This window comes from Carex rostrata, chromosome 21 (assembly GCF_964058835.1).
Source record: "Carex rostrata chromosome 21, lpCarRost1.2, whole genome shotgun sequence".
Taxonomy (NCBI): Eukaryota; Viridiplantae; Streptophyta; class Magnoliopsida; order Poales; family Cyperaceae; genus Carex; species Carex rostrata.
In genome coordinates this window covers 2,650,460-2,670,841 of record NC_135938.1, presented here as the reverse complement: position 1 = coordinate 2,670,841, position 20,382 = coordinate 2,650,460, and the positions used below count along the sequence as shown (strand labels likewise).

At 35.9% G+C, this 20,382-nt stretch overlaps 2 protein-coding genes across 8 annotated transcripts; both read left to right on the top strand.

Moving 5' to 3' along the window:
- Nucleotides 1–2,176: 2,176 nt before the first annotated feature.
- LOC144573482 (putative disease resistance protein RGA4) lies at nucleotides 2,177–9,315 on the top strand. Of its 3 annotated transcripts, XM_078323264.1 has the most exons (5): nucleotides 2,177–2,744; nucleotides 4,128–6,808; nucleotides 6,897–7,314; nucleotides 8,368–8,425; nucleotides 9,043–9,315. In XM_078323264.1, the coding sequence occupies exons 1-2, from the start codon at nucleotides 2,264–2,266 to the stop codon at nucleotides 6,803–6,805; spliced, it is 3,159 nt and encodes a 1,052-aa protein (XP_078179390.1). In that variant the 5' UTR covers nucleotides 2,177–2,263; the 3' UTR covers nucleotides 6,806–6,808; nucleotides 6,897–7,314; nucleotides 8,368–8,425; nucleotides 9,043–9,315. The 3 variants fall into 3 exon arrangements, with proteins under 3 accessions (XP_078179390.1, XP_078179391.1, XP_078179389.1); XM_078323265.1 differs by lacking the exon at nucleotides 8,368–8,425 and having other exon boundaries at nucleotides 4,131–6,808; nucleotides 9,043–9,314; XM_078323263.1 differs by lacking the exon at nucleotides 8,368–8,425 and having other exon boundaries at nucleotides 9,043–9,314.
- Nucleotides 9,316–14,665: 5,350 nt separating this feature from the next.
- LOC144573529 (putative disease resistance protein RGA4) lies at nucleotides 14,666–20,095 on the top strand. 5 transcript variants are annotated; one of them, XR_013518016.1, is made up of 3 exons: nucleotides 14,666–18,756; nucleotides 18,932–19,063; nucleotides 19,767–20,095. XR_013518016.1 is itself a non-coding variant. In XM_078323312.1 (2 exons), the coding sequence occupies exon 1, from the start codon at nucleotides 15,123–15,125 to the stop codon at nucleotides 18,732–18,734; it is 3,612 nt and encodes a 1,203-aa protein (XP_078179438.1). In that variant the 5' UTR covers nucleotides 14,666–15,122; the 3' UTR covers nucleotides 18,735–18,756; nucleotides 18,932–19,758. The 5 variants fall into 5 exon arrangements, 3 of the variants coding, with proteins under 3 accessions (XP_078179438.1, XP_078179440.1, XP_078179439.1); XR_013518017.1 differs by having other exon boundaries at nucleotides 18,859–19,063; XM_078323312.1 differs by lacking the exon at nucleotides 19,767–20,095 and having other exon boundaries at nucleotides 18,932–19,758.
- The last annotated feature ends 287 nt before the right edge of the window (nucleotides 20,096–20,382 follow it).

The window sequence follows — 20,382 nt, the reverse complement described above, 5'->3', positions numbered from 1 at the left end:
TTCAAAGACTATTTCAAAATTAATTCTTGACTTGGCTTAATTATATTTTTATGGACCTAAAATAAAAATTCCCTGACAAATGGACTTATAGGTATAATCTAAGAGGAGGGTTCAAATGCCTCCATTTTTAAAAACTTAAATAACTCAAAATTTAAAACTTAAACGTCAAAATAAAACCGTTAGATGTAATCTATGTTATTTTCTCTATGTACCCATAAAAAATTATCACATTTTGATTTTGCTTTTATATGAATCAATGAGTTCAAAAATCAACGTCTAGAAATTATCCACATTTGTATACATTTTTACAAGCTCAAGATGACAATCAAAACAAACTTGAAATGCCATAATTTTTTACACGTGCATAGATAAAATGATATAGTTCATATCCAACGGTTTTATTTTGAATTTTAAGATTTAAATTTTGAGTTATTAAAGTTTTTAAAAATGGAGGCATTTGAACCCTCCTCATAATCTAAATATTTGGAGCAACCGAGCAACAATAAAAGAAGAAGATAAAATGTATAATTATTGTTTTCATTTACAATATAAAAATCTGAATTTTAGTGTACATTTTAGATAAAAAAAAAATTAAAAAGCACTTAATACATATCATTCTCTAGTGTGCCCTTTTTTTTAAACTTTATTTCATTTTACCCCTACGAAAAATTTCATTTCATTTTTTTTGTTATAATTTTTCTTGGGCTCTACTTGGCAAATATTAGGTCCGCACACTACTCAACTAGTTCAAGTTGGACAATACGGGAAAGCAACAACTCCTTGTGCAAAAAAAGAAAAGAAAATGAAAATGCAACTTTAAATGGATCTGCTAGAAATGTCTGAAAATCAAATAATTTGCCAAGTAGTTGTAAAATAGTAAAAAAAAAAAAAATGATTTTCAAACCATCTTAATAAATAGTAAATTTTTTTAAAAAAAAATGTAAAATTTGGTCTCCAAGCACATTTTAATATAGATTGAACATCTAACGGTTTTGATCGACTGTTTGTACTTTAAAAATTAAAAAATCAAGTCGTTTGTTCCGAGTGTTAAAAAAAACATGTTTGGTATATGTTAATTTATTAGCAGTTTGACAAAATAAAAACAAAAATTGTAACGTAAGAATTTCTACTATTTACCAATTTGTGTAACCAACTGGTGATGAATCTGGCAAAAAATCCAAAGTTGTTGGAAAATATCTTCCTATTATACTCCCAAATTTCCCAAGTTGCAAATATCGAGATGACACATATAAAGATAATAAAAAATTGTGCATTTTGCACCTGAACGTGGGCAGACATCCATTTCAAAATGGGCTTCACGCCACCAAAGACTTGAGAAGTGGCCTCAATGTAACGATTTATATATATATATATATTTTGAAGAAAACCTAAATAACATATTCAATAATAAATGAGAAAAAAAATGAACAAATGGTTCTTTTTAGATTCTGTTCAGAATATAACATGCCTCCGTGACATGCATGTCAGAAAAATAATGATTTCCTTCTTTATTAAACCAAGGGGCGAAACTGTTTTAAATTTTAATAATTCCACTTATAGAAGCGATCACAACCGGCGTGTCTGTTAGCTCAAGTAAACAAACCCACTAAATTCTTAATGCCTCTTGATTAAATTGGGCCCAAGCCCAAATACATAGTTTTTGGGCTATCTATTATAGAATCCATGAGTTCAACGGATATCGAATCAAACCGAGGCCTAAAAGTTCTCCTTCAATTTTTAGGCATAAAAAAGCCCATAAGCAAGTATTTTCTATATCTCGGCCTTAGTTCGAAGAGTAGTTCTAGGCCCATCCATTGTCTTTTTTTGAAAGCTTGTCAGCGGCTGACAAGTGTAGGCCCATCCATTGTCAGAAGAGAAAACTTGTCCGGTATGGAGTACCGTCAGGCTGTTGTCGTTTTCTTTGCCGACGGAGAGAGGAGAGAAGGCTTGGCAGTTAAAATCGGATCATCTACAACATAGAACGAAAGAGAAGACTGACTAATCGGGATACATACCGTTGAGATCATATCGGGCGGTGTGGATTGCTTGTTAGTAGCTATTACTTCAGGATCAATCCCGACAAGCTCGAAATGAAACTGCACTGGAACTTGGGATACAGACCGCGAGAGAACAAGTCAGTCAACGGATAGTCTCCCTCTGCCTTCTTCACTCTCCCCTCTTCCCATCTCTACCTTAACCTAGCAAAAAAAGCCATTGCCACCATCAAAAACGAAACAAGGAAAAAAGAAAAAGAATACCAACAATGGCAACTTTTACAGGAACTTTGAAGATATTCATTGAGGCGGTAGCCAGTCAACTCGGGGGTAATGTTGCCAGCTTAATCGCCAATATCCCGACCAAAGCATCAACCAATGATGAGCTGGACAAGCTCAACAGTCGAGCCACTCGGATATGGACCCTGCTTGACGACGCAGAGCAGAGACGCCAGATTGAGGACGGGTCGGTTCTCCTCTGGCTGAGCGAGCTCCGATCAATTGCCTTTAATATTGAAGATTTGAAAGAGGAGTTTGAGGCACGAGATTGGATTGCGACGCAAGCTTCTCACCGGGCCCTCTTACCATCGGCTTGGTACTATTGGTGTGTGATGAGTCGAGTTGTTGAGATAAACAACAAGTATGATTGTATTAATAAGGAGAAGAAGGCGCACATGTTACCCGAGTGCCGTCAGGCTCGTGCTGTCACTCAACCTAGATCTGATACTCGTCAAACAGGCTCAGTGGAAGGTGAATGCTGTTTCTTCTTTTCTTTTGATAACAAACAATGTCATTTTACTCTCTTTAATCTTTATTCCTTTTTCCTGTTGCCAAATTTGGCATGTTTACATTATTTTTGGTGCTAAGTTGGTTCACGTCCTTGGACGAAATGGGCTCAATATTTGCATTTTAACTTATTTTGGCCCAATTTTAGTACCTGTCCTTTAACAAACAAGTTTATCTAACAAAAAGATGAATGCTAATAAATTTTTTGTAATGATACTAGATGTAAACTCAAACTGGTCTCTTATGATATATATATATATATATAGATAGATAGAGTAAGGTTACCGTGCTTTGCAAATTAAAGTGGACGTTGATTTTGAAAAATTCTAAAAAAATAGTAAAAAATTTCCAAAAAATATAAAATTTGGTCTCCAAGCACATTTCAATATGAAGAACATGTTGAGAAGTTCGGATTGACTATTTGAACTTTGAAACTATAGATATGAGCACAAATTAAAACGCCCACTTTAATTTGCAAAGCATGGTAGCCTTACTATATATTTATATGTATCTGTCATTCAGACTGGGTTAAACTTGGGTTGGTGTTTTAAACTAAAAATAAAATTTTATTTGGTCTATGTTGATACCTGATTGCAAAGCTTGACACAAATCTGTGCCATTAAAATGTTGCTTGGTTGATCCTAGGGGTGCAAACGGATCGGATATTATCCGACCGTATCTGAATCTGTATCCGAAAATTTGATACGGATATCCGATATCTGAATATCCGTGCGGATATGGATACGGATATGGTTTTAAATTTTAATTATCCGTATCCGAATAGTAGATATATACTATATAGTTTAACATATATTGTGAAAAAAATTATGTTATTTACTATTATAAAAAGAGGATATCCGTATCCATCTAATATCCGATCTGTATCTGTATCCGAAAAAAAAAATGGATACGGATATGGTTTTACCACTATCCGATCCGTATCCGATCCGTTTGCACTCCTAGTTGATCCCCTTTGCCAAATCAGATTTGGTTCGTTTTACAGACACAGTGGTTAATTTCTGTTTCTCTTTCTTCTTTTGGAAAAGAAAGGCTTGACTGCTGGAGTAATAAATAGACACTTTAACCTTTTTTTTTTTAAACAAAAAACTCAAATTAATGGCAAATGTTGCAGTCGGGTAACAATTGGGTCAGTTCTTACCTAATATATGCTTCCAGCGCTTGACAGCCCTAGTTCAAAATATATATACTGTTGGAAGCTCATGACTCAAAAGTAAAATTAATGTGGTAGGTTGTTGAATTAATTTTATGTAAAAATTGACTTATAGGCAAAAAAAAAAAAAAAAAAAAAAAATAGAAATGCTGAAACAACGAATGGACAATTTCTAGCAGGTGCCCATAACCTGCATGGGAGGCTGCGTGGGAGGCATGAGGATTTTGAGAGGCTGCGTCACTTGTTGCTCCAACACACGAACAACACACGTTTCCCTCCAGTCTTATCCATTATTGGAGAAGGCGGCATGGGAAAGACCGCCCTTGCTCGTTCAGCATTCAACCATCCTGAAATTACAGATCACTTCAAGCCGCTAATATGGGTAAGCCTATCTCCTAATCTGGACCCAGTTGAAACCATAAGAAAGATCATTGAAGGCATAATGCAAACCGACTGCAAGCTGTCAACCTTAGATATGCTCCAACGCCATCTCCAACAGTTACTGAGTGGCAAAAGGTTTTTACTGGTACTAGATGGTTTGTACACGGAGGACCTGCTCTTTTGGGAACCTGTGCAGGCCCCTCTGAACACAGCCCAGTCTGGAAGCAAAGTTCTGGTAACAACCCGAAACCAAAAAACCGAACAATGCATGGGTTCATTAGATCATGTTCCCTTGACTGGATTGGATTCTAATTCCCTTTGGCTGATCTTGAAAGATCAAGCTCAAATCTCTACCTTGCCTGAAAATTTGGAAATCATTGGCAGAGAAATTGCAACAAAATGCTATGGGTCCCCATTAGCTGCCAAATTATTAGGCAGAACCCTATTTGGTATAAATGATGAAGAAGAGTGGAATAGATTATTACAAGATATGCCTGATCCAGATGCAGTAGTTGATAGTATTTTACCTACCCTGAAGCCGAGCTATGAGTTGTTGCCTCTTCATTTAAAGCGATGCTTTACATATTGCTCTATTTTTCCCAAAGATTACGAGTTTGACAAGGATAATTTGGTAAAATTGTGGGTATCAGAAGGGCTTGTGAAATCTGAACGGCATCGTGAGAACAAAACACTAGAAGATATCGGTAGAAAGCAATTCACTGATTTGCTGTGGAGATCCTTCTTCCAACCATGTGGCCATAATAGGTACGTAATGCCCGGTGCTGTACATGATCTAGGTCAGTCTGTCTCGGTGTATGAGTGTGCAAGGGTGGACCACTGTGGTGTCCAGCATGGCAAAGAAACTATGGCGAGGTATGCTTCTTTGTGTGGGGATGGTTTGAATCTTAAATCAGTGGATTGTATTTATGATAGGAAACATTTACGCACACTGATAGTTAACGCCAAGGGCCATGGTTTGAACGACCTACAACAAAATTTGTCAAGAAAACTGAAGTTCTTGCGCTCTCTGGACCTGAGTAACTGTAAATTTGACAATTTACATGAATCTATCGGTAATCTAATTCACCTAAGATACTTAAACCTGTGCGGCTCACTATTCAAAACATTACCAGATTCGATATGCAAGCTGTTAAATTTACAAACGCTCAACCTTGATGAGTGTTACAACCTTAAAGAACTTCCCAAAGGAATGAGCAGCTTGATTAATATGCGGCACATTGGTTTGAGTTTGGATTGGGAAAAATGGGATGAAAAGGGTTTTGATTCCATGCCACCTCATTTGGGAAGGTTAACTTCTCTACAAACCTTATCCAGATTTGTTGTCTCCAAAGGAGATGGTTGTCGTATAAATGAGTTAAATAAATTAAATCTACGTGGAGTGCTTTGCATATCTAAGCTAGAGAATGTAGAAAATGGTGATGATGCCAAAGAGGCAAGATTAAACAAGAAGAAACACCTTGACTTTTTAATTTTAAGGTGGAGTGCTGGAAAATGCTCTGATTCTGACAATGAGGAAGTGATAAGGCAACTTGAACCCTCTAGGGAAATTAAGAGGATATGGATTGAAGGCTATAATGGGTCTAAATTTCCATCTTGGGTTTCAGAATCTTCATTCAGAAAACTGGAGACACTAAAACTATCCAACTGCAAGGTTTGTGTCAACCTCCCTCAAGTCGCAAAATTGCCACAGATTAAAAATTTATATTTAATGGGGCTTGACATGGTTGAAGACCTTGATGAGCTGGTCGGTGAGAGTGCCGATTCGGGTGGGTTTCAATCACTGAAGCTGTTGCACTTGTCAGACATGCCTAAGCTTGAAAAATGGTTTAGCAATGGTTCCTTAACCAACCTTTGTGATTTATACATATCCAACTGCCCAAACTTGGCACAAATTCCATACCTGCCTTTAAGCCTTAGCAGGTTTGAAATAAGGAATTGCCAGAATCTGTTGCCGCTTCCTTCAACAGTTCCTTCTCTAACAAATATTATTGTGGAAGGAGTTGACTGGAAAATAATTGGGTGGATTCAAACTATAAACTCTCTCACCTCTTTATCTTTAATTAAAGTACCAAATCTAAGGTACATCACTGGTGCAAATCTAAGTCGTCTGAGTGGTCTGACAAAGTTGAAGATTGATGGTTGTAATGAGCTTGTATCAATTGCAAGCAGTGACCAGGGTTTGCCATGCCAAATCGAGGAGCTCCATCTGAAAGGTCTCAAGTCCCTGAAATCACTTCCAAATGGATTGAATCTTTTGCGTCATCTTCATACATTGGAAATCCAAGATGTACCTATGCTTTCATCTGTACCGACGATGCCTTCGTCTCTCCATTTCCTATCCATAAGCGAATGCCCGGACCTGGAGAGAAGGTGTGAAATTGGTGGGCCAGATCGGCGGAATGTAGAGAACATTAATTACTTGCACATTGGAGACACTCCCCAACTAAGATAGCTCGTAGGTTTCTCTCCACCTGTCAATATTTTTCTAGCTTGACTAACTATGAGCATAATTGTTTTCTAATTATGGTAATCTTTTCTCGCAGTTTATCATCGGTCATATGTTGTGTCCAAATACGAACTCATGGTGCATGCTCATGTTTCATTCTTCAACTAGCTGTGTTCCTGTATTCCTTTTTTTTTTTTTGTGGAAATAATGCATTTCTGTAATGTAGTCAGCGAGAAAAATCATCTAACAACAGTTGTGCATGCAACTTGAGAGCCTGTGTCCTGTACTTATCTACTCTCTTTATAGTGTGAACACTTGAGGTGCCACTTTCTTCTTGTTCCTGTTATTAAATAATTTTGGACATGAACAGTCCGCCCCACTCTCTCTCTCACGCGCCGCCACCGCCGCCCCCTCTCCTCTGTCTCACTGCCGCACCTCCATCCAGTCTCACTTCCGCACCTCCGTCCCGCCTCTCCTTTGTGTTTCTTGCCTCTATGCCGCCTCTTCGCCTCAAGGTACAAAGTTTTGGTTTGCCGATAAAATCCTTGATGGGTATTTGAATTTCTAGTTTCTAGTGCATTGGTGCCTTAGTTTTTAGTGCATTAGAGATTTTGATAGATTTTGGTGACTTTTTCTCAAGTTCTGGGTCCTGCATTTGGTTCTGCACTTGTACAATTTAGGAGTCCTCTAACTGTGCACATAAGTTGCTTGATTAAATGTCCCAAAGAAACAATACAATATGGGTTCAATTATGTGAGCCTTTCCATTGGGAAGTATCATTTAGCTTTCATTTTCTAATGGTGAAGTAACACTTAAAACCTATCAATTAATTGCAGTTGTTAACCATATATATATAAGCTGTCGACATGCGTTTTTTCCTTGTTTTAGTTTTTTTTGGGTTTTGATGAATTCTAAGTTATTTTTTTATTTTTTTATTTCAGTCTGTATAATTTAATGGCATAAATCTGATATTTAAAGGTCACAATTAAGAACACTGAAATTCCCACTTATCTAGTCCAGGCCCACCTGTATTATTTGCACTTTGTTCTCATGTTCTTTTGCATTGAAAACTTAGAAAATGTGAAATTAATTAGGGGTGAAGAACATCTTTTCCTGGAATTCTTGACACCAAGAACATCAAATTTGGATCAGTGAGCTGGTCTGGGTAAAAATAACAAAATAGGATGTCAGGATGGTCAAAACTACCCCTCAAATCTGTATATTAGTTAGAAGTATCCACTCAAATATGTATAGGAACTCGGGATTGCATTTGGTGAACCTGTTTATGCATATACCAGTACTGATGTAATAGTCACTGTCAAATTTCATCTAATTTCATGTCTGTAGCACCATGAGATCAAATCCAGTGCAGAGCACGTGCATTTTGAGTACCAATACATGTGCATTTTCAGTACCAGCATATGTGCATTTCAATTTGTGGGTATTTTTCAATTTAGTTGTTTTTGTCAGCTCGTGCTGTATAAAAGCTTGTTATTTCTGCACCTCTTGATTGGGCTTTTGTATTTGAGCTTGAATTTTTATTTTTCTTTGGTATTCAAAAAATTCAGTTAACTTTGCACATTTGGAACGATGATCAACATACTGGTGCCAGTCGAAATTAATTGGGTATGATTACTGGCATATATTGGTGGAAAATCAATGGACTTAGCAGTAACTTATTTGATTATTAGTGCTTTTATATATGGAATAAGTTTAAAATTTCTGAACTCAAAATCTGACTTTGCTGTAACTATCAATTGTTCTATCCGTTAATTATTGCATGACAACAACAACATAGGGTAATTTTGTCAATGCTTTGCGCATAGGAAATATGAAATAACTGGTTTTAATAACTCAGTTACTAGTTTAAGTGAAATGGGTTTTCTGCCCTTGTATCTTTGAGTTAGTTAATACCTTTTCATTTTGGCTTAATTAATTATGTATAACTGAACCGACCCTGCTTCTGATGGACTCTGGTAATGGATTTTTGTATGACTTGGCGGCTTGCTTAATTACAGTAGCCTTATTATATAAGTTTTGTATGACTTGTATAATTGCATTAAAAATCTGGACAAACTATTGTGAATCATAATATAACTATATATTTGCTTAATTATGTATAATTGAATAGCTGAATTGGCTTGCTTTTGATCCAGCAATCAATTAGATACAATCGAGTGAAGCAGGTAACTCTGCTTTGCTCATTGTATATAACATTCTGAAGTCTATTTTGTTTTTGGCAGGTTCAAATATTCTGATCTTTGCAATATTTTGAGCAGGAGCTGGATGAAGAATCGGAGCCGTGTTAGGTTTTTTGGGTTCCATGTTGCGTTAAAGACTAGTTTTAATTAGAGTTAATATTGGGTGGCAGTAAATTTTTAACAAGCTTTGAATTTTAGTTTTTTAACTGGTCATTAAGTTTCTGTTGTGATATTTGGACATCAAGTTTTTAATTTTTTTTTCTCATTTAAGTTTCTGTTGTGATATTAGTATTTGAATGAATTGGTTTGGTTGTTTTTTTAACTGGTCGCTTTCTTTTGTGATATTTATTTAATTAGGACTGGACATGAGCAGCAACTCCTCAAATTCGAACTGGTTATGGATTGGACATTTATCATTTAAATTTTGATACGAGCCGGTTATGGACTGAAACCCGTCCATTAGCAGGCCTATATGAAAGTGGAAAAGGAGCATTCTTTATATTCACTGCTCCTAATACAAAGTGCACAATGCCTAAACAATTCTTATCATGGAGATCAGAAAAATACGAAGTTTTGCTAACTGAAAGGTAGCATAAAATTATACATATTCATTTTGATCCTGAACTAGGCCATTATAAAGATACAGATGATACGTTTAGGCATTGAATAAAATTATACAGATTCAATTTTTAGAAGTAATTCAATTCTTACCAAAGGTCACTTCACTTGTCAGCCCATTACTGCCCATATGTAGGAGAGAACCGAAATTTTTATTAATAGAAAATATAATAAAAAATATCGAGATTAGATAACGCTTTTAGATTATTTTGGGATATAGGGAAAACGTTTTTATCTATCACGGCCTGTGGCCATTATGGTTTATCACGGCCATAATTAGCGCTTAATCAACCATTCTGAGCTTCTAACTGAACCAGAAAAAAAAACCGGAGAGAAAAATCAGAGAAAACCTTGTCCGTTATAGATTGCAACGGCCTGACCTGTCCGTGATCGATAGAAACGGCCAAGAACGAAAAAGAGAGGAAAAAAAAGGTTGTCCGCGATAGACAGCAATGGCCAGGCGGAAAAAAAATAAAACAAACCCCTGTCCGCGATAGACAGCAACGGCCAGAGGTGGGGAACAAAAAACAAAAAGTCTGGCCGTTGGTGTCGAACATCTAACCCGTGATAAGTCTGTCATTGTTATACAATTTGGTTAAAAACATTATCGTAATTCAAACATTTATATCTCATAGCAAAAATTATGTGAAATTTGGATTTTACATGATTCATTGAGTAACTTACAGGATCAAATAATAACGATATTTTATGTTGTGCATGCGGCATTCATAACAGATTGCTAAAATTTTCTGCCATCCTGCATGAATAACATTTTAAATAATTTAGATTCAACCGTACATTTTTGAGGTACATAATATGATGAATTTTCTACATAATATTTGTTAAATTTTAATCAAACCTAAAATATAAACCTAAAACTAATTGAATAAAATTAAAACATAAAATTAATGCAGGTTTGGTACAATTTGACAAAATTAAAACTAATTTGTAAAATTAAACTTAATCGGATACTAATTAAAAAATTAAACCTAAATAGTGTGTGCTAATTTATGAAATTAAACTTGAATACAAAATTGATGCTTAATTACAAAATTAAATCTATTTGAGAAATTACTAATTTCTACAATCAAATTAATAAATTATTAAACCTAATTAAATTTAACAATATTTTTCAAAAATTACTAATTGGTTGCAATTTCACCTAATTAAACTTAATAATGGTCTTCACAACAAATCAAATTAATAAATTATTGAGAAATTACTAATTTTAGTAGAAGAAAAAAAAACTCACTTAAGAAAGGGAGAGGGCAAAATGGAGGCAGATGAGACTTGGCCATTGCTTTCTATGACGTCCTATGCACGTGGTTGAGTTCTCTTCTCGGCTAGGACCACAGATTTTTCTTTTTCTTTTTTGGTGCGGTTGGCGGAGACAGAGACAGAAAGCGAAAATGAAAGGGAGATAGCGAGAGAGCGAGAGAAGGGAAGGGGACCGTGTAAGGGTCTGGCTGTGATGGGCTATCACGGCCCGATATTTTTTTTTTTCGCTGGCCGTTACTAGCTATCACGGACAGCATTTTGGCCATTTTTTTCCGCGCTGGCCGTTTCTATCCATCACGGACAAGGTTTTTTTTTTGTCTGGTTCAGTTAGAATGGTTAATGTAGTTAGGATGGTTAATTAGGCATTAACTCTGGCCGTGATAAACCATAACGGCCAGAGGCCGTGATAGATAAAAATGTTTTCTCTATATCTAAAAAAAAATCAAAAGCGTTCTCTAATCTCGATATTTTTTTATTATATTTCCTATTAATAAAAATTTCGGTAGAAGGGAACCCACAAGTTACAGTCTTTTAATTTTTTAATTTTTTTTTTCAATAGAGCCCATGAGAAGAGTGGTAGCAGACACCTCTCTACGGTCACTCGCGTTGGAAATCACATCCTCCAATACAAATCCGTATCCTCTCAGGTATTGCAGAGGATTATCGTAAAGTATTTGAGATTAAATCTCAACCGGTTTGATTTGTAATTTAGGTTATTTAGTGTTAAAATCAAAATAAATTTCTTGAATTATGATTGGTAATTAGAATTATAAGTTAAAACATCAGAAATTATAAGTCAAAGCATTCAAAAATATAAGTCAACATTTTTTTTATCGAGTATCCAATTAATGAATAGATTTAAATCCGATAAGTTATTTAAACCCGATTCGATACCCCCTGACCCTCCTGACAAAAATCCTGGGTCCGCCCATGCTCGAAAACACCCCTTAGAATCCAACAGAAGATTTTCAGGCTATAGAATTAAAAAAAAAAAACACACACACACACACATACACAAGGAATCCACCTAAATACTAAAACAAAAGAAGGAAATCATAGTGCTCATATTCATAAGAACTAAGTATTTGATTTACTTATATCATTCAATCTCTATGATAAATGCCTCTGCTATGGCAGTAATCCACAGCATTTATCAGCTACTGGAAGTACTTGCTGACCTCATCCTCCTTCAACTTCCCTTTGGAAGCCTAAATCATGAAATAGAGTAAAAATTAGAAACAATGACTATTAAAATATGATTATATAAGTTGTAATATATTACCAAAAAAAAAGTGCTAGTCCCTTTTATTAAAGAGTAATTATAATATCACCCATCTATCCATCCCCCATTTCATCCCCCAACTAATTTTCTATTTTAACTATAACTATAACTACTATTTCTAACAACCTTTATTTCTTTCCTCTTTCTCCCTTTCTCTTCCACCTCTATTTTTCTCTTTCACCTCCATCTTCTTCTCCCACCTCCGCCTCCGCCTCCCTCTCCCACCTCCGCCTCCCACCTCCCTCTCTCACCTTCACCTCACCTCACCTCCGCCTTTACCTCCCTCTCCCACCTCCGCATCCCACCCCTCCCCCACCTCCGTTTTTCCATTGATAAGCTCCCCTCCCTCTCCCCGCCTCAAAATGATAAATACAATAAGCTCCCTCCCTCTTACACTTTCGCCTCGGTTTTTTCCCTCTATGCCTACTGCTCCTGCTCTAGCGAACGTTCTGCCGGAGATCATCCATCACTCCATCCCAATCAAGCACGCCTCTGCCAGGAATGAATACTTCAATGTGTATGAATGAATACTTCAATGTGTATGAATGAATACTTCAATGTGTTTGAATGAATACTAGAGCACGTCTCTACCGGGTCAGATCCGTCACTGTCGATCGTATCAAAATAATTTTGTATATGTATATGCAATTAATCTTTTTCATGTTTATGTTCTTCTTCCTCATGAAGTAACGAGTTTTGCAAAGAACAAAGCTTTATTAATGGTGAATTAGGCCACTGCGTATTAAATAAATGACATAAAAACAAATTTTGAAAAAAAAGAGAGATATATGAATGAATACTTCAATGTGTATAAATGAATACTTAATATCTTATGTATGCATACTTGCGTGACAAGATATTAATACTTGTGCAATAGACAACTCGAAAGTATGTCATCATGGATCTCATTTGAAAGATAAAATTATGTAGAAAACGTTCGTGGTTTTAGATTTGCAAAATTCTTTCCAGATCGTCAGAAATATTGGTTAGATTGAACGGAGAAAAAAAAACCCACCTCTAAAAACATGTAAAAAATGGATGAGTGATGTGTCCAGTTTTTATATTTACACTTACACGATGAGGATTAATACTTTCTCGATAAGAGATGAATACTTGTGCAACGGACAACTCGAAAGTATGTCATCATGGATCTCATTTGAAAGATAAAATTGTGTAGAAAACGTTCGTGGTTTTAGATTTGCAAAATTCCTCATAGATTGTCAGAAATATTGGTTATATTGAACGGAGAAAAAAAATCACCTCTAAAAACGTGTAAAAGATGGATGAGTGATGTGTCCAGTTTCTATATTTCCACTTGCACGACGAGGATGAATATTTTCTCGATAAGGATGAATACTTGTACAACGGACAACTCGAAAGTATATCATCATGGATCTCATTTTAAAGATAAAATTATGTCAAAAACATTCGTGGTTTTAGATTTGCAAAATTCCTCACCGATCGTCAGAAATATTGATTAGATTGAACGAAGAAAAAAAAATCCCACCTCTAAAAACGTGTCCAGTTTTTTTTTTTAAAATACTTGATATATTAGGTATGAATACTTGATGTGTTATAAATGAATACTTGATGCATTATAGATGAATACTAGCGCGTGCCAGTTGTAAAATCTTTCAAATTTTATGTGGTCCCCAAATAGTAAGTGGTCCCCCTATGTAGTTAGTAGTTATTGACTGGGGGATGAAATGAGGGATTGTTACGGGGATAGCTATATGCTCCCTTTATTAAATTAATCCAAGTGACAAGCTGCTTTACATGGTGGAGTAGGTATGTTTCTTTTTCTAAGATATAATTTATTACAAGTTGCTTTATTTTATTTTTATCGGTTCCTTTTTAGGATAATCCGGTACTCTACAATTATTATCATGTCATTTTAATTGTACAAATGCAAATTTGTTTACGTAATTGTAATTTGGAAAAGGAAAACTTATAAATTATTTGCTAGAAATTATATCGATAGAGGCTTATCATGTCATAGGACGGTTGTAAAAGTATCATGAAAATGCATTGCTTAAAAATAATACATATTTATAAATAGTGAGGATTTGCGTTAATCATATGCATAAGCCATTCTAACTGGAAAAAAAAATAATAAAAAAAAATGTACTTTAGTTGTAAACCACTCCAATTTGATTCCGTAGGAGTTGGCAAAAAGGGAATAGGGACAAAATACCCGAAATATTTTTTAATACACGAAAGCACAATTTGGTTATCCGTGACTCACTCACTGACTTGTAGATTCCATTTGTTTGACCTGATGATTTTTTGACGAAAGTGTAACGGGTCACTGACGCTGTACTTTTTCTGAATTGTCAACTGCACACTTATTAATTGTTAGCTACCTATGATGATTGGTTTCCGCATGCCACAGAAGTTCTGATCTTTGCTTAAACCGTAACCATTGCTTAGTTATCTCTTTCGCCACCTTTACTCTTTCGCTACCTGTTACTCTTTCGCTCTCTATTTCTCAGATCTCAATCTCTCTCTCATACAATCCGTAATTTGGTAATTTACTTCCTTTGTTACCCGATCTTTGTTCTCTTGGAATCTAAATTTCTCAATTCATCTTTAATTCAGCGATCTTACTACAAATTGTTAGTGTTTTCTCTTATTCATCGGTTGCTAGTTTTAAAAAACAAAAAAAGGAAAAAAAAAAAAAAACCAGAAACTTCATCTCTTTTGTTATCTATACTGTCTTCGCTCTGTTTGTCGATCTTTAGTTTGGTAATTATTTGAGTTCCTTTGTTAAATAGTAGATCTTTTTCCTCTTAAAATCTCAATCTCTCAATTCATCTTTCTTTCTTTTACCCACTACAAATTGTTAGTGTATTTTTTTCTGGTTCTGTACACAACAACCCTTCTACCTAGAAAAAACAAAGAAAAAAAAAACAGTGAGATAGTAAGTTAGAAGAAGAAAATCTCCATGGAATTAGCTCTTTCAACCGTTGCTCAATGGGCCGGATCTGCTATTATTACAAAACTCGTCGACACGGCTTACTCGTACTTGGGCAAGTTGCCAGCCGATACTGAATTCAAGGCCCAGCTACGTAGACTGGAAACAGCTCTTCCTCAGATAGCAGCTGTCATGGGTGTTGCCGAGGTGCTAAAATTCAAATACCCGAATTCAGGGGTGGATAAATGGTTGGTGCAATTTAGAGAAGCATTCTTTGCAGCTGAAGATGTGCTTGACGATATCAAGTACCGGGAGCTGGAGAACAAGGTGAACAATCAAGATCAGGTTTGTGGATCTTCCTCTTCCACAGTTCTACCATTAGTGAAGAAAAAAATTTGCTCGCTCAAGAAAAAAATTAGTGGTTCTTCCAATAGTAAAGATATACTGAAGAGGTTGAGAGGGGTTGTGGAAAATTTAGATCAGGTTGCCGCAGGTGTTGGCAATTTCTTCCAATTTACTAATGCACTAGATTTTCATGGTCATGCAAATCCAAATAATCAGCATGTTAACACTTCTAGTCGAGAAACTACTTCCTTTTTAACCGAAAGCGAAGTATTTGGCCGTGAGAATGAGAAGGCCATGATAATTGAATGGTTAAAGAAACCAGCATCTCATGGGAATATCTCAGCCTTTTGTATTGTGGGGCTGGGTGGATTAGGGAAAACCACTCTTGCACAGTTAATATCGGAGGAGATTAAAAAAGAGAACCATTTTGACCAAACAATTTGGGTTTGTGTTTCAACAATCTTCAATGCTGAAGATATAATAAGAAAAATTCTCCAAGGACTGGGTGAAGAATGTCATCATAATGAATCATTAGATTTGCTTCAGATAAAGTTGAAGGAAAAGATATTTTCAAAGAAAATTCTTTTTATTCTAGATGATGTGTGGAATGACGACAAGATCTCTGATTGGGAGAAATTGATTCCCTTGAAATTTGGTCAACAAGGAAGCAAAATTTTACTCACCACTAGAATGAAATCAGTGGCAGAGATGCTTGCTCGTGTGCTAAAGGTGGATCAAGAATGTAAAGTGTTAGAGGGCTTGGAAGAACAGCAGTTGCTACTGCTGTTGAATACGTATGCATTTCATGGTTATAACCCTGACAAATATAGAAATTTGCAAAATATTGGAAAAGATGTTGTAAAGAAGCTCTGGGGTAGCCCGCTAGCTGCCAAGGTGATTGGATGCTTGTTGAATTCAAATATGAATGTTCATTATTGGAATAAAATTTTGAACCACGATTCGCTGATCAACTTAGAGCAAGCTAAGGATGTTGTAGATGTGCTGAAATTGAGCTATTACCATCTACCAGCACATTTGCAAGAATGCTTTAGATTTTGCTGCATATTTCCTCAAGATTATCAATTCAACAAAAATGAGTTGATCAAGATGTGGATGACCTCTGGATTCATACACAAAGAGTTGCATGCAGGAGAAAGTTCAGAAGATATTGGAGAAGAGTACTTCAATCACCTCTTAAGAAAATCTTTTTTTCAGCAACAAGCTTGGGGAAACAATATATATGTTATGCATGATTTGATACATGATTTGGCCCAAAATGTTTCCAAAGGGGAATGTTGCAGAATAGAAATTAATGGAAAATCTGATATTATACCTAGCACTCTACATGTCTCTATTCATGAAAGTGAACTTGAAAGGGTATGCAATCTTAAGAATTTACGCACCTTGATAATAAACTGGTCTGAAGATCACATCAATCGAGGTCGATTTGTTCCCCCAAAGGGTTCACTTAAGGAAACTCTGCGTTTATTGGTCATAGAAGGAGAAGGTAGATGTGAACTACCGGAGGAGATTGGTAGCTTGTTGCATCTTCGCTTTTTAAAGGTCGACCGATGGATGGGTCAATCAAATAAATGGTTGCTTCCTAATTCAATTTATAAGCTTTACCATCTACAAGTGCTAGAAATGCCCAGTTGGGATGAATATATGATTTATGAGGGTGGTGTTGAAACAACTGGATTGACCAACCTTGTTAGCTTATGCTATATGAAGATTCCCAACCCGGTGATGCGAACATTTAACGGATTACACAAGTTGACCTCCCTACAAGAGTTAGATTTTTTTGTTGGACGAGATAGTGGTCCCCAAATAGATGAACTACAAATGCTAAACAATCTTCGAAGCCTTTCTATTTGGTATCTTGAGAATGTTGGGAACCCAGTTGAAGCTATGAATGCCAACCTATCCAAAAAGGAAAATCTCATTTCACTATCCCTGAGTTGGACTAAAGTGATCAATTCTGAAAATAACCATGAGCAAGTCATTGATAACCTCCGACCCCATCCAAGTCTCAAGAAATTGACCATTACGGGTTATTCAGGCCACAAATCTCCAATTTGGATGAGGGGCTCATCTCATCTATACCTATTATCCCTCACACTTCAAGAGTGTCCTCTTTGGGAATCACTACCTTCTCTTGGGCAAATGCCATATTTGAAAGAACTTTCTCTTTACAGTTTGGATGATGTGAAAGAAATGGACTATTCATGCGATAGCGCAAGTGATTGTGCTTTTCCTTCTTTGGAACGACTAGTTTGCAACAACATGCCAAAATGGAAATGCTGGACAGGAGCACACAGTTCTTATGGGTTTCCAAATCTAATTGAACTTGAAATCAAAGATTGTCCAAACCTGACCAAACTGCCTGACATTCCTTTTTCTCTTTTGGCATTTGAAGTGTATAACGTGGGACTTAATTCCCTTCCAGATATGCACCATGGTTCAAGCATTACATCTCTACCACCATCATGTATGAAATCATCAGTTAGAGTAGTAAGGATTACCAAATGTCCCAAATTAATAGCATTGAATGGATTTATGCAGCAACAAAACCTAGATTTACAAGCCATTGAGGAACTAACCATTGAAGACTGTGAGAATTTGGTTCAACTACCAACTGGTGCATTTGGGAACTTTGTGTCATTAAAACTCTTATGTATAAAGGGAATCCAAAATATGGTAACAGTTGATAACCAGACCATCCTCCTACCTGTCAAACTAGAAACTCTTAAAATGGGAAACTGTGGTGAACTTGATGTGTCATTGCTAGAGTCAGCATCACAGGTCTCTACACTTACCACTCTTGGTATTAGAAACAGTGCAAATATTACTTCTATCCCATTCTCCGAAAATGCATTTACAAAGCTAACAAGACTGACCATCTATGGTTGCGACAAGCTCATTGAACTTTCATCTATGCAACAAGCACATACTGTCAACCCAGGAAACAACTTGTTCTCTTTAAAGATCACTGATCTGGACATTGATGACCTCCGTCTCCTTCTTATTGAACCATGTAGAAGCCTAAGATTTGTTCGTTCTCTGGAAGTTATGAAGTGTTCAGGGATGGAGGCCCTGCCCGAGCAATGGCTGTTACAAAACAGTAGTACCCTCCAGTTTTTGGGCATCGAGGATGCAAGCTCTCTGCGGTCATTGCCTAGTACAATGGTGATGCTCACTGCCCTTAAATCCCTTTACATTCTCAAAGCTACTTTGCTGAAAGAAATCCCAGAGTTGCCTATTTCACTGATTCATAAGGGCATTGCAAACTGGGACTGACTCCCTAATAATTCTTGAGAAGGTAAGTATCATTGTGATTTTTTTCCTGATTTAATTTTGCTTGCTTTGTGCTCTATGATTTTCCAATTTCTGAATTCTCTCAATGGCTCTCACAATTGATTAGGTTCATTTGCAACCGTCAGTATTGCATACACAAACATCGCCCCACTGACAAGTGTCATATTGCTGTAGCATAGGTACTGTGAAAGTCCAGAGGAGTGGAGGATGAAATTATGCATGCTCCACTGCTTAAACACAAGGAAAAAATGTAATTATCTAAATACCATGGACGAGATACAAATAACTGCCACTGTGGTTTATTCATGAAGGTATATATTTCTCTCCTTGTTCCCAATTTAATAATTTCTTTCACATTTCTTTTTAAATTAAATTTCAGAGATACTAGCATTTCAAACTTTTAACTCCGCCTATATCTAAATGATGTAGCCAGTCCCAAGCTTAGATAAGATGAATGTTATTGAAAATTTGGTAGAATTTAAGTTGTCTTGCAAAAAGAAAATTTAGTTGCAATTTCAATGGACCAATGAGAAAATTTTCAGGAGTGGGGAGGGCCTCAGGTTTAATTCAAGTTCAAGGATCAGTACTCCAACTGACATAAGTTTTTGGTAGCTCCTACCAAGATTAAAAAAAAAATGACATAAGTTTGTACAATGGGTTTGTTCAATAGCCGGTTTTCATTAGATTAAGTGCTTTTGATGCAGTCTTTTTTTCCGGTAATCAGTAATTTTTGAGTTATCTGGTACATGTGGGTGTACAAGCATTTTAAAGCATTTTGATCCGGTTACCATACGCTGGTATAATAATTATGGACATTTTGGTTTTTTTTTTTTTTTTTGGCGAATAGAACAACAATAAATCCTAAAGCATTTTGCATACCCTAGTTTTGCTCACATGTACCAGATTTTACCATACCCAAGTTTTGCTCATTTCTTTTAATGCTTTTATGTTCTGAATGTTTTTTTTTTTTTTTTTTTTTTTTTTTTTTTTTTTTTTTTCTTTTCAATTTGACAGACTGCACTTGTTGAAGAATCCTCATTATTTTTTCAACTTATTGGAACCTATACATCTCAGCAAAACTTGTGACAAGTGATGTTTATGTTAAAAAACTGTAGTGTGAATTCAAATTCAATTAATCAAGAGTCAAGTCATGGCATGTGGAAATTAGATTTGCCTTGAGCAAACCTTTGAAATAACACTCTATAAGAAGAAGTCTCTTCTCCAAGCCTTTTGAAGGGTTTGTTCTCTTATTTCAAATTAGTGTATGATATTGTAAGTGAGTGTGTGAGAGTGTTATTGGCTTAATTATCTTCTTGTATTGTAAAGACTCATTGATATAGTGATTTTGTGTCGTGTTCCCGTGGTTTTCTCCCGCAAGGGTTTCCACGTAAAAACTTGCGTCTCTCTTTTATTTTCTTTGCATTTCATTTTTCCCAATTTGGTTGGGAATTAGTGTATACTCACAAGATGTTCGACGAAATTATTTTCTTTTATTTTCAACGCTCCTGCGACTGTTCCCGGCATTCAGACCTATCAATCTTTAGTCATTTCGACGTTGTACCAGTCATTGCATTTTGAAGTTTGAGTCATTTTTATGGACATCTTCAGTGATTCTTAATAAAATTTCTTC

What these genes read in the sequence shown, in the direction of transcription:
- LOC144573482 (XM_078323264.1), top strand. Translation starts at nt 2,264, where the DNA reads ATGGCAACTTTTACAGGAACTTTGAAGATATTCATTGAGGCGGTAGCC. An exon ending in TCAAACAGGCTCAGTGGAAG is followed by an intron (nt 2,745 to 4,127) that starts GTGAATGCTGTT and finishes GACAATTTCTAG; the next exon opens with CAGGTGCCCATAACCTGCAT.
- LOC144573529 (XM_078323312.1), top strand. Translation starts at nt 15,123, where the DNA reads ATGGAATTAGCTCTTTCAACCGTTGCTCAATGGGCCGGATCTGCTATT.